Raw genomic sequence first — 13277 nt, forward strand, 5'->3', positions numbered from 1 at the left:
CTTCCAACTCTTAAAAATTCAATATTATTATTATGTCAGACCACCAACTGGATAATGACAAGCACTTCTCTCAATTTACTCAAAAGTGACCCTAAGGTCACCAAAAGGACTCTAATGTCACAAGATGCTCTAAAATACCGTTGAAGGGCTCCCGAACTCCAAAAACTTCAGGAAATGCTCAAAATAACCTTCAAATACCCCAAAGTTACTCTAAAGTATCCAATTTCTCTAAGGATAATATTCACGAGTGATAACTCTACTAAGGATACAGAAGACCGTTTTCCTCAAAATTATTTAAAAGGTAATCTTATAATGTCAATAGTGTTCCAAACTCAGCTCAAGTGTATCCTATATTCTGATCTTCAACTATAACAACTCAAAATAAACAGGGACAACTTTATAATAACTCTAACCAAACAAAATAGGATCTTTAAACTCATCAAAAGGTAATGAAAAGTCACAACATCCAAAATTGCTCAAAACTTTGGACCTAACTCTAAAATTGTCTCACCTCAAAATAGCACCAAATATTATATACTTATGATGAAATTATGAAAATCTTCAAATTAAAATTTAATTAAATCATCTTTCTAACGTAATTTTCGGCATCCTAAAAGGACTTACGGAACTGAAGTTACGTGTGAAACATGATGACCAACGCAAGACTGAAATTGACTACGCCTCTGATATAAAAACAAGTGAACTGTTACTATTGTAGCGTCCCTAAATCCAATTTCTCTATTTCAAAAGGAATATTATCATGTTAGTTTTCTAACACAACGGACGACATCTCAAAGTGACTATCGAAACTCAAGATATGCCTAAAATAAAGTGGTCAATCCCCTTCTAAGTCTACCTGCGATTTTTATGTGATATATTTTTTTTTGAAAAAATCAAGTTGAAATTTGGAATTTTTTTTTGAAAAATAGATCGTAAGGTGTTCTGAAAATTTTGGGAATACTCGACCAATTAGGGCCACCCAAAAAAACTACATAGATTCCAGCAAAATTCTATTACAACACAATTGTTACAACCAAAATTATATTCATATCAAACAAATATATTGATGCGTCGATAAAACTATTTACAATGACTATTGAGGATTTATCCCAAATCTCAATTGGTCACCTACAATAATACAACAAAAATCATTGTCAATAAGGTTTTGCCAAAACCTTATTTGGCCAAACACATTATAGGAATATAAGTATAGCAGGTCGCCAAAGCGTACAAAGCAAGGTGGCCTCCTAAAGAACTAGTTAGGCATATGCCCAAAACCAACAACCTGTCTTATGTGAAACACATGGTTTCTAATATGTCATAGGAGAAGAAATTGATGTGGTTAGATGGAAAAATCGTTCCTCCAATGATTTAGGATAACTTGATCTCCTTTGCTCCATGTTTCCTAGGCAGAATGAAAAAAAACTCTCTCTTGGCTTCAAGCCAAGGCTTAAATGATCTTCCATAAATGCCTTAATTCCATAATGGAGAAGGGATCATGAACTTTCAAAAGACACACACCCACACCCACACACACAAAATAAAGAGATTTTCCTATATTCATGCATGGTTAGGCTCTCACAACTTCCATTCACCCTAAGAAGACCATAATTAGTCAAGGTAAAAGTGGTTACCCTTATTGCGCTCTAGCAAGCATGAGGATCATTGGTCATTCATGGAACTCATGCAAACAAAGCCTTTTGCATCCTATGTGAGCATGCTTTCACCTTTCATTGTACATTTAGAAATTATAATTACACCCATTGTGGGGCCATTAAAACTAACTTGGGCCACACCTATCTTCCTCTTACAAGCCGCGTAGTCATCTCTTAATCATGGTGACACTATTTGTGGTTTAAGCCTCGAACTTAAATTGGATAGTGCCCATAGTATGGTACCTGACCATAGATGCGCTACCTTTTAAGAAGCTGTAGGAAAAAAAAGCATTTGAAAGCTAGCAGTAAAATAGATTGTGGTGTCCGAGAAACATTCTAAAATGGGAAGATCCTCTCTCATTGTTCTTTGTAGAAGTCCACCTGAGGACATGCGGCGACCACATCAGTGGGCGATCCCTCGCCTAAAAGTTGTTTGAATGTGGGATATTATTGACCTACCCTAAGGAAAGATAATACATAACTTAACAGGAAGTGTGACAAATGGCAGAAGAATTCCAATTTACATCATACAGCAACTAAGACTATTTATTCCATCAAACCTTACTGGCCATTCTACCAGTGGTGAGTTGATACCATAGGTCAATTACCCTCGGTGCCAAGGAAGCCTAAATTTGTGATCCTTAAGTGTAAACTACTTCACATAATGGATAAAGGTATAGGACATCTCAACAATCACGACAAAAAAGGTTTGATGTTTCTATTGGAAACCAATTACATACATGTTTGTCCTACCGAGAGTCATCATATTACATAACGACACATAGTTTTCTAGCTCAATAGTGGCACATTTTTAACACCACCGGGGATAAAGAAAAAGTTCATATTAGTCGTCCACCTGCAGGCCAACGGACTTGCATAATAAGAAAATAATGTTATACTAAGTGGGATAAAGATTAAGCTAGACAACGCCAAGATCCAATAGGTCGAACAACTTTATGAGGTCATGTGTGTCGCTACCGCGGATTTCGATGAAGAGAGGAACTGGGACTTGAACTAAAGAATGCCCCCAGTCTCAGAGAGAGAGAGAGAGAAAGGGGCATAGCAGAAGAGTCACCACCGAATTTTATTTGTATTGCCTCTACCTGAGAGGCGAGGGGAAATAGTCGATAAAACCCTCGGAGAAGAAACAGATGCACACGGGTAGTGCAAAGATAAGGAATTGGTCTCGCAACCAAGATTTAGGTTCGAAAGTCGATTACGCGAGGGGAAGGTATTAGCATTCCTCACGTCCATGGTACTCAATTGTAACCATTTGGGTTGTTTACGTATGCGGGTATTTATCACATTTATTGTTTTATTTTCTAAAGAGTGTAAAAATGATTGGACTCTGGAAGTTTTTTTATTATGCTCGCCAAGGATTGTGGCCCTTGTACCTACGTATCACTCATCAGGTGATGAGGAATCAGAGCTCTGTAGTTTGGAGTAGAAAATGTTTGTGTGTTGCTTGATTTTACCTTTGAGAAAAGAGTTTTTGGAATGATGCTCTAAGGCAAAAATGAGGTTTGATGGGTTGAATTGATTTTACCTTGAATAAGGGTTTATGAAAGGAGTTTGTGATTAGATTGTGCTAAATTTTATGGGCGGAGGTGAATATTCTAGACAACAAGCTAAGCGTCTTGCATCCAAAATAATTAGAGTAAGGGTAGGAATACTCCATTCTTACCCATTCTCCACCACTTAAGGCTCGTGGCTCATAATATTAATCGTAATTTTATTGTATTTTGAATTTGATTATGAAAATGTTGCTTGATGTTGGATCAATGGTTTGTTTATTTGGTTATGAAATTGGGCAATGCAACAGGTATACAAAGTAACCAACAAAAAAGTAAAGGGTCTCATTGTAAGTTAACCCAAGATAAATTCTTGTGTATGCAAAAGTGACCTAAGCTAAACAAAGGATAATGGTCTTACAAACATGCCCCCTATGGTGGTGCCATGATGCCATTCTTACAAACAGTATGCAAGTTATAGATGAAATCCATAGTTAACAGGGTATCACAAAGATAAGAAAAGGCCTTCAAGCAAAGGTACTAAATGGGATCCTCTAAGTCCAAGTTGATTAAGAGAAATGAATATTTTGGTCTTTATCATTTTATCATGTTTTTGTTGTTTTTAATTGTATGATAACAATAAGTAAATGACAATAAGTAAATATGCATGATGAGTTTATGCAATGAGTATGATAATGATGACTACTTGAATGTAAATTATAAGGTAATAAAATAAAAGTAAATAACAAAATAACGATGATAATAACAATGGTTAGTAGTGATCAAAGTTAGTAAAGTTAAGTTAAGTTAGTGTTATGAACAAGGTCAACACTTAAGGATTATATATCCTTAGGTCAATATATTCAAAATATGGCGCATCAGGGGATATCTTATCACTAATGCAAAGTATTGAAGATGATCAAAGGATCAACTTACAATAGATTTGTAACAATGAAAGTTATGCAACTCCAAGTCCATCTATCAATATATTGACAAAAGGATGACTATACCAACTCAAGGTTGAAAATTAATGTTTTGATTAAGTGATTACGCTAAACAAGTTATAAAGGTCAATGTATAATATGACCAAAATAGTAAGGGTTAATGTACAATATAGACAAGTTATCAAAAGGGGTTAGTGGGTTAGTGTAAGCAAAAGAAGTAACATGAATAAGATGAAACCAACGAGTTAGTATATGTATAAGCAAGGCTTCATCTACATGTCAAATGAACCAAGTTGGTTGATGTAAGGGGTAAACTATCCATGCTTTAAAGTACCATGAATGAACACTTGATCATTCATTAGTAGGTTTGAAGCATGGAAGGTTCAAGCAACCCTAAACAATCCAATATTATGACAAATATAGACTTCATTAGCCATTAGGTTTAAGACCTCATAAGTCAATGGAAATTGTTCAAATGACATGAAACAAAGCACCAATAAATAGTAGAGACAAAAATAACAAGGATACATGTTGAATATATTTTCATAATAGTAAAAATAAGTGGTGTAAAAAATAAAATAAAACTGGAAATAAATATGGTGAAAAGAAATAAAATAAGTCAGAATGCACCGCTGGGGGTTGAACCCCTGACCTTGAGGTCATTGGGGGATCAAACACCTATCCCACTAGGCCAAGCGCTCGCTTATGTCAACAAACATGCTGAATAGAATAAATAATAAAACAACGGTTAAAAATGAATGCGCGCGAGAATCAACCAACCAGAGTGGGACACAGTTTATTTTTAAATTCAAAAAACATGGGCAACGTTCATCTTCAACCTTGGAACCTCAGAGTCCAAACCCAAAAATAAGTGTTTTTCATGGGATTTAAACACAAAATCATTACCCAATCATGAAAACGAATTAACCTCCACACTTATGAGCCATTGATTGGCTCTAAGTGTGGAGTATTTTGCCAAGAACCAGAAGAACAACTTTGACCTAGGTTAAAAAATAAATGATGGATAAAGGTTAATCAAAGCTCAAAGTATGGGGTTAATGATCATTGAGGAATTTCGAGTTGAAAGGTAACTCGTTTGTGTGTTGGGGGTCAGTGGAACTACCTGATCAGAATCGATCTCAGAGCGGTGCTCCAATGACTTGGCACAATTCAGGTGAGGTGTAGGGAAGGTGAGTTAGGACTTGGGAAAGTTTGAGTGATGTTCAAGGATGGTTTCTGGGTGGTTATTTGGAACTGAAAGGTTTTGAATCTCAAAAATTGGAACTTTGTTTTGGATGGTTCAACCCGGGTTTGAAGCAGGGTGTTTTTGGCTTCTGAAGCTTGGAGAATGAATGGAACAACTTCCTCTATTTATAGGGAAGTCATATTTTGAAAGCAAAACAGGAAAAGTAAAAACACTAAGCATATATATTGGATTTAATTATATTAATAAAATGGTCCCAAAGGTGGATGATTTGTACAAAGGAAGCAATTCCTAGAAGTGGCGATTGCAAAAATAAATTGACAAAAACTATAATGGCAATGAAATAGCTCGAATTTCCACCTAGTTTCAATTCTGCTATAGTCCTTATGTCCCTGACTGTCCTTAGATCTTGCTTTTAGAAGGAGAGTGATGGTTTAACTCGTTGGGAAGTGAAGAAGATTCTTTTGCAGGATGTGGCCTCTTGCTTTTATGAATACCTTTTTTTGTCCTAGACCTCCCTTTCGGGTTTTTAGTCTACCGGGATGCTTATTTTTTGCATAAGTCGCCCTTTCAGGTTTTCAACTTATTAGGCTTCTCTTTTTTTAAAACATAGTATTTTTTACTGCATCCGCGTTTACGGGGGATGGAAGATCTTCACCATCCATAGTTGTAAGGATTAAGGCTCCTCCAGAGAAAACCTTTTTAACAACATATGGGCCTTCATAGTTCGGTGTCTATTTTACCCTTGGGTCGGTATGAATTGGTAAAATCTTCTTTAACATGAGGTCTCCGGCCTTGAGGCTGCGGGGAAAGACCTTCTTGTCATGTGCCCTCTTGATGCGCTTTTTGGTATAACTGGTCGTGGTAGATGGCTGTCAAGCGCTTCTCATCAATGAGGTTTAGCTGGTCAAATCGAGATTGTACCCACTCGACTTCGTTAGGCTTGACATCGGTCAGAATCCTTAAGGAAGGAATCTCTAGTTCGACGGGAAGGACTGCATCCATGCCATACACTTGAGAGAAGGGGGTTGCCCCAGTGGAGGTGCGTATTAAGGTGTGGTAGCCGTGTAATGAGAACAGGAGAATTTTGTGCCAATCTTTGTAGGTTTCTACCATTTTATGTACGATCTTCTTGATATTCTTGTTAGTTTCCTCAATAGTGCCATTCATTTTGGGCCTATAAGGCGACGAGTTATGGTGTTCGATTTTGAAGCTTTGACACAGCTCTTTCTCCATTTTGTGTAGCACCTCAAATTTGCACCTACCATTTTGTACATACATTCTCATATTAGGTCATGACATAACATAGTCCACTGCATAGCATTGCATTGTCCTTTGCCCAAGTGCAAGTCATCAGACAAAATTAGGTTAAGATAATCAGGAGATCAGTCAAACAAGCAAGCATGTGCAATTCTCAAGGAAGCAAGGCCCTAGGGTGGGTCCAACATGTTCACATGACCTAGGGGTCCTTTTGAAGTGGTTTGGTCAAAGATTGGGTGCTCAGAAGTCATCAGTCATTGTTCAATCCACCAGAAACCCTAGAAATTCAACTGTGGTCAACTGTGCCTGAAATCAAGGATTTGAAGGTGGGAGATGTTTTGAAAGGCTTCATTCATGTCCATACAAGTCTCATTTGACATTTCAAAGATCAAGGTTGGAGAAAATAAAGTCAGATCAAAAGTTTCCAAAAATAGCAGGTGACCTGTAATTGGAAACTGCCAAAAATGGAAAGTTCTTCTCCTCAAATTTACATCATCATACAAGCTTCAAATGAAATTTTGTCCAACATGAAAGTTGAAGATCTTGTTCTCCCATTTCCAAAAAGTCCAAGAACACTCATTTCTCATTTGTGGTTGGCAAGTTATGATCAAATCATTGTCAAGAATTTTTGAACTTCAAAGTGGCATAACTTTCAAACCATTTGGCCAAATTGAGTGAGGTTTTTTTGCTACAAGTCACATTTGACATGCTCTATCCAAATCCTTCATCACATTTCACCAAAAATCATCCAATCAAAATGGCCTTTTTCAAGTGACTTGAATTAAAAAGGGAGAGGTGAAAAATTGACTTTCAAATTAATCATTGTCTACACATTCTACCAATTGCAAATGATCAAAAACCATATTTGGGATGTGTTTAGGCCCATTTTCGTGCACTGTAGCATGCACCCCCATGCATAATGTTTGATTTAGCAATTTGCACATAACTTTCATTTTGATTAATCCTTGTGTTTTGGCTTAAGTTTAATTAACAAGGTTCATTAACAGTTGGTACATATAGTTAATCATAACAGAAAACACACTGAGCATTCCATTTCTACTCAGATCTAGATCTAGAAAAAAAACTCTCTCAATTCTTCACTTGGATTTTTTCTGAAAAATTTCCAAAGAGCTTGTGCCATTGTTCATTGATTCATCACTTACTATCATTTTGGAAGCTGTTGTAAGCATAGATCCATGACTGTTCAAGCAAAACCAGCACTGTTCCATTGAACCTCTTCCATGGCAGTTGAGATTTTGAGCTGGAATTGAATCAACTGAACCTTCAACACTCCTCTATTCATCATCTGGAACCTCACGGCGCTTCTGTTTCAGCTTGTCACGGCCAAAGAACCACGAATCCATCCCTGTTCTTCAAATCAGGTAGGAATTCGAACCTTGCCATTGTTAAAATTGTGAGATGCTTTGAATAGATCTTGCCATGCTGAGTTCAATGAACTTTAAATCGTGAAAAATCATTGAGTATTAAGAGAGAAATGTTGAAATGAAGTTTGGTTGTCAAATGTTATGTTGCTTGTTTCTTCCATGCTAGCTCGAATTAGGGAAAACCAAGGTTGGATTATTGATGAGCATTAGGAGATGAACATATTGGCATCTCATTTGTTGAAATCTGGAACAAAAGTTCATCGCGATGATGAACATGATGAATGCTTGCATAAACCCTAATTTTTCAACCCAGAAACCCGTGTTTGATCTGCTGGGATTTCGCCTTGCATGTATTTCGTGTTTCATGGCCATGTGACCAATCAACGCTTGCCACGCCCTTAAGTGAAACGCGGAGTTTCACTTAAGTGGCCTTGTAATTACAAGTTTGCCATTGTCCGTGTTTAATTCCATTTAAATAATTTCCACTTTTCAATTTTTATTTCATTTGGCATGTTGATCTTAGAAAATTCATAACTCTTCCAATACTTGTACAAATAACATGGGATTTTTTGTGAAATGCTCCTCATGATCTCTAGTTTATTATGGTGATTTTTCCAGAATTTTTGCACGTGGGGATTTTTAATTGGGCTAGGGTTTGTTCATGTGTGTCCAATTTGTGTATGCCTTGCCATTTTGCTTGTGAAATGATGATGCTTGCTCCAATGACTCTCAAATTTTTTGTGCTTAAACTAGACATGTTCATGGTTATTTTGGTATAGAGCTTGTAATTTTATCATTGCTGGTTGATGAGATATGATTTTTTGAATAGAGGTGTGACAATTTGTGTCACACCATCCTTGTCTAACTTCATGATTTTAATTACCATGCTTATAGAACTCAAAATGGTCTGGATTTTTGCATGAAGATACTTGTGAATGTTTAGAATGCTTGTCAATTTTTCTGGAATTTTTGAATGCATTTCCTATTTGTTTGGTAATTTCTCCCCTGTTTGACCAATTGTTGACTTCTTGTGAGACATGATTTCATTTGATTTGTGAAATTCTAATGCTTAATTGGATGGACTTGAAATTTGACATGTGAATTGTAGACATCTTAAAGTGCATCATGGTTTTAGTCCCATTCATTTATCATGTGTTGTTTCTGTTTTATGATTAATTGAAGTTGATGCTTGTTTTGATGCCATGAATGAGCTTGCTTGAACTTGTGTTGACTTTATGAATTTCATTGACTTGCTTCCCTTGACCCAAATGAGCTGAAATTTGGTATGATTGACATGTTATGAATTCTGTTTGACCATGAATTTTTTGGGAATTTATTGAAATGTTTATGATTTGGTTTGAGTTGAATCTTTCTGTTGACTTCTATGAGCTCCTATTTGCATGCTTTGTGCTATTTTGATCATGAAATGATAATGATGAATGATATGAATGTGAAACCACTTGGATTTGTTTCCTAATTGTTTGATCTTGATTTTGGATAAGTTTCATGTTCTGTTTTGACCTTTTGATATCATTTTGACCCTAGTCTTGTACTAGTGGTTTGTGCTCTCACATTTGAGCTGTGTTTCAGGTTAATAGCACAATGGCCTATGATTGATGATGCTTACACAATTGGAGTTGACTTGTTGCTTGTTCATGACTAACTTTGACTTTGTTTTGTAGGTTTTAAAACTTGAGTTTGTGCCGTATGGCTTGCACCCTTTGTGCATTATGATTATTGTTTGCCTGTACAGATTAACTGTTGATCTTTGCTGTTTGGTTTTGGTTTGTCTGAGTACTGATTGTATTTGATTGATTTCAGGTACATTAGTTGCTTTAGTTCCATTGAGAACTTGCTTTGCTTTGCTTAAGAGCATTTGCATTGAGGTATAACATCCTAACTCCATGTAGTCTGGAAGACCTGGCCTGTTACTTGGCCAGGCACCTGTCTGAAGTCCTCCTTAAGAGGCAATGTTTGTGTTTGTTTACATTTGTCCTTGTACATATCCAAAGACCTCCTAAGTGAAGAGGCATTGGCAGATACCAGGGATGTGCAATCCATCCCCTGCTATTCTGTGTGTCATCTGCTTTGCTCACACTACTGTGTTGATGCATTGTAGATACTAGCCCAAGATCATTGTACATTGTGTCAGTCATATGTGTAGAAGGGTTCCCACCTTCTGAACCCACACATTCATGTCTTAAGCTCTCCCAGGCCAGGGATAATAGCTGTGAAGTCTCATCTTCACTCACCTTTCATCTGCTTCACCTTGACTCTCAATGTCAAGGTTAAGAGCTAACCTCACCCTGTTACAGTGGTTTGTTTGTCGAGGTTGACATGACCCCTCGACTAAAACCTAACCTTGATTGAGCCAACTGATTGCATATAGTGTGTGCTATTTGTGCTTGTGTGTTTGTTTTAGCTTGCTTCCTGTGCAAGATAAGTTTAGTTTGGCTTGCTTCCTGTGCAAGTCATGTTTAGGATAGCTTGCTTCCTGTGCAAGTTAGTTAGAAACCTTAACTTAGGGATGATTTTGCATGATAACATCTAGGCTCGAGTCGTAGTCTCCCTAGTTGTGTCTCCCTCTGTTATCTGGTTAGGCTAGCCCCTTTTCCCTTCGTAGGGGAACTACGTCGCCCTGATCCTCATACCAGATGAGGTACGTAGGCAGGAGATGAGCAGATCTCTCCGGGCGCCCTTTTTGTTTTGTCTTTGTGTGTGTTAGGAGATGGATGTAAGACCAGCGATTGGCATTCCGTATCCTCTTGTTGTGTGCTTGGAGTCCGGTATAAGTCCATCAAGTGGCATCTGGTTTCCAGTGTGGGTGTGTTTTGGTTCGGAATCTGATATAAGTCCAGCGATTGGCGTTCGGATTCCACGTTTGCCTGTGTCTGTTGCGTTTGGTGTGCGTGAGCCGAGCTACGGATGCTCTGATTCTTCTTAGTCCAAGAAGATACGTATGCATAGAATGCGACATCCTAGCGAGCATGTTTTCCCCTAGTCCGAACTACTTTGACTCTGATGTCTATGCCTGATAGACTAAGTAGGCCCAGGATGCGATATCCTGCCGAGTCAGTCTTGTTTGTTTTCTTGTGTCTCTTTCAGCCAGTGTTTGTTTGTTTATGAGCAGTGTTTTAGCAACCATTTTCCTTCCTATTGTGCGTGGATCCCGTCGAGTACGACGGATGCGTAGGGGTGCTAATACCTTCCCTTCGCATAACCGACTCCCGATCCCTTTCTCTTTGGTCGCGAGACCATGTCTTTTCCAGGTTTACTCTGAGCGTTTCCTTTCCCTCTTTTGGGATAAATAACGCACGGTGGCGGCTCTGTTGTTCTTGTTTCCCGCCGATTTTTCGCGTAATGCGACAGCTTGTTATTGAGGTTATATACATTATCAATAATGATCTTATTGCGGATCCCATAACGACAAATGATTTCTTTTCTTATGAATCGAACCATTACTTGTCTTGTGAAGTTAGCGTAAGAGATTGTCTCCACCCATTTCATGAAGTAGTCTATGGCTACCAAGATGAAGCGATGTTCGTTCGAGGCAGTTGGCTCAATGCGTCCGATTACATCAATGCCCCACATGGAAAAAGGCCAAGGTGATGTTAGGACATTGAACGACATTGGTGGTACATGGATCTTGTCGGTGTAGATTTGGAATTTATGGCATGTTTGGACGTGGTGGTAACAATCAACCTCCATAGTCATCCAATAGTAATCGGCCCTAAATTTTTTATTTACCATGGTATGTCCACTGGCATGTGTCCCGAAGGATCCCTCGTGGATTTCCATTATAATTTGGTTTGCTTCCTACTTGTTTACACATCTAAGCAAAACCGAATCATAATTCCTCTTGTATAATACCCCTCCGCTTAAGAAGAACTTGGATGAAAGCTTTCGAAGATACTTCTTGTCGGTGATGGATGCATTCTCAGGGTACTCTTGGCTTTCCAAGAATTTCATGATGTCGTAAAACCAAGGATGACCGTCAGCTTCGTCTTCTACTGCCAAATAGTGGGCAGGCTCGTCGAAGTAGTCAAGGTGGAAAGTTAGTGCTTCATTTTTCCATTTGACCTTAAACATGGATGACAAGGTTTCTAGGGCGTCGACCAACTGATTTTCCTTTCTAGGGATGTGGTTGAATGTAATCTCATCAAAGCATGGGGTCAGCTTCAAGACATGTTCCTTGTAAGGGATTAGCTTGTGATCTCGAGATTCCCAGTCCCCTTTGACTTGGTTGATGACCAAGGCTAAATCTCCATAAACTTCAAGAATTTTGATCCTAAGATCAATCGCAGTTTCAATGCCGAAGAAAAAAACCTCGTATTCTGCCATATTGTTGGTGCATTCGAAACACAACCCTGCAGTGAAGGGTAAATGAAAACCATTTGAGGAGGGGATGACCTCCCCAATGCCATTGTCGTGAGAGTTAGAAGCTCCATCGAATACAAGAGTCCACCGAGATCCATGTTCGAGTACTTCCTCAGGTCTGGGTATATTGCAGTCTCTTATCAACATGATGCCCTCATTAGGAAATTCAAAATGCATAGACTGGTAGTCCTCCAAAGGTTGATGTGCAAGATAGTCTGACATCACACTCCCTTTGATAGCTTTTTGAGTGACATGTTGGATGTCGTACTCAGTTAAAGGAATTTGCCAACTGGCTACTCTACCTGTTAGAGCAGGCTTCTCGAAGATATACTTAACTGGGTCCATCTTGGAGATTAATAGTGTTTTATGGGTTAACATATACTATCTTAGGTGTTTTGCATCCCAAGAAAGTGCACAACAAGTCTTCTCAAGCATTGAATATCTACTCTCACAATCGATAAACTTCTTGCTTAAGTAGTATATGGCGTGCTCTTTCCTACCAGTCTCGTCTCATTGGCCGAGGATACATTCGATAGATCCTTCAAGAACAGTAAGGTACATAATTAAAGGTCTTCCAGACACAGAAGGCATCAGGATATGAGGTTCTTGCAAATACTCCTTTATCTTCTCGAAAGCAGTTTGGCAGTCGTCATTCCAAATGTCATCTTGATCCTTTCGAAGAAGTTTGAAGATTGACTCACAAGTGACCGTAAGGTGAGATATGAATCTAGCTATATAGTTCAACCTACCAAGAAATCCTCAGACTTCCTTCTCAGTCTTGGATGCAGGCATAGCTTGTATGGCCTTTACCTTTTCAAGATCCACCTCAATGTCACGTTGGCTGACGATAAAACCTAGCAGTTTTCCAGATCTTACCCCAAACATGCATTTGTTGGGATTAAGCCTCAACTTGAATTTCCTTAGTCGTTCAAATATCTTCT

General features: G+C 38.2%; 1 protein-coding gene across 1 annotated transcript; it reads right to left on the reverse strand.

The window, feature by feature from the left end:
- Positions 1 to 11775: 11775 nt before the first annotated feature.
- On the reverse strand, positions 11776 to 12681 carry LOC127104220 (uncharacterized). The gene has a single exon (XM_051041417.1). It carries the CDS (start codon positions 12679 to 12681, stop codon positions 11776 to 11778), a length of 906 nt encoding a protein of 301 aa, XP_050897374.1.
- Positions 12682 to 13277: the final 596 nt, after the last annotated feature.

Source organism: Lathyrus oleraceus, chromosome 7 (assembly GCF_024323335.1).
Source record: "Lathyrus oleraceus cultivar Zhongwan6 chromosome 7, CAAS_Psat_ZW6_1.0, whole genome shotgun sequence".
In the NCBI taxonomy this organism is placed as follows: domain Eukaryota; kingdom Viridiplantae; phylum Streptophyta; class Magnoliopsida; order Fabales; family Fabaceae; genus Lathyrus; species Lathyrus oleraceus.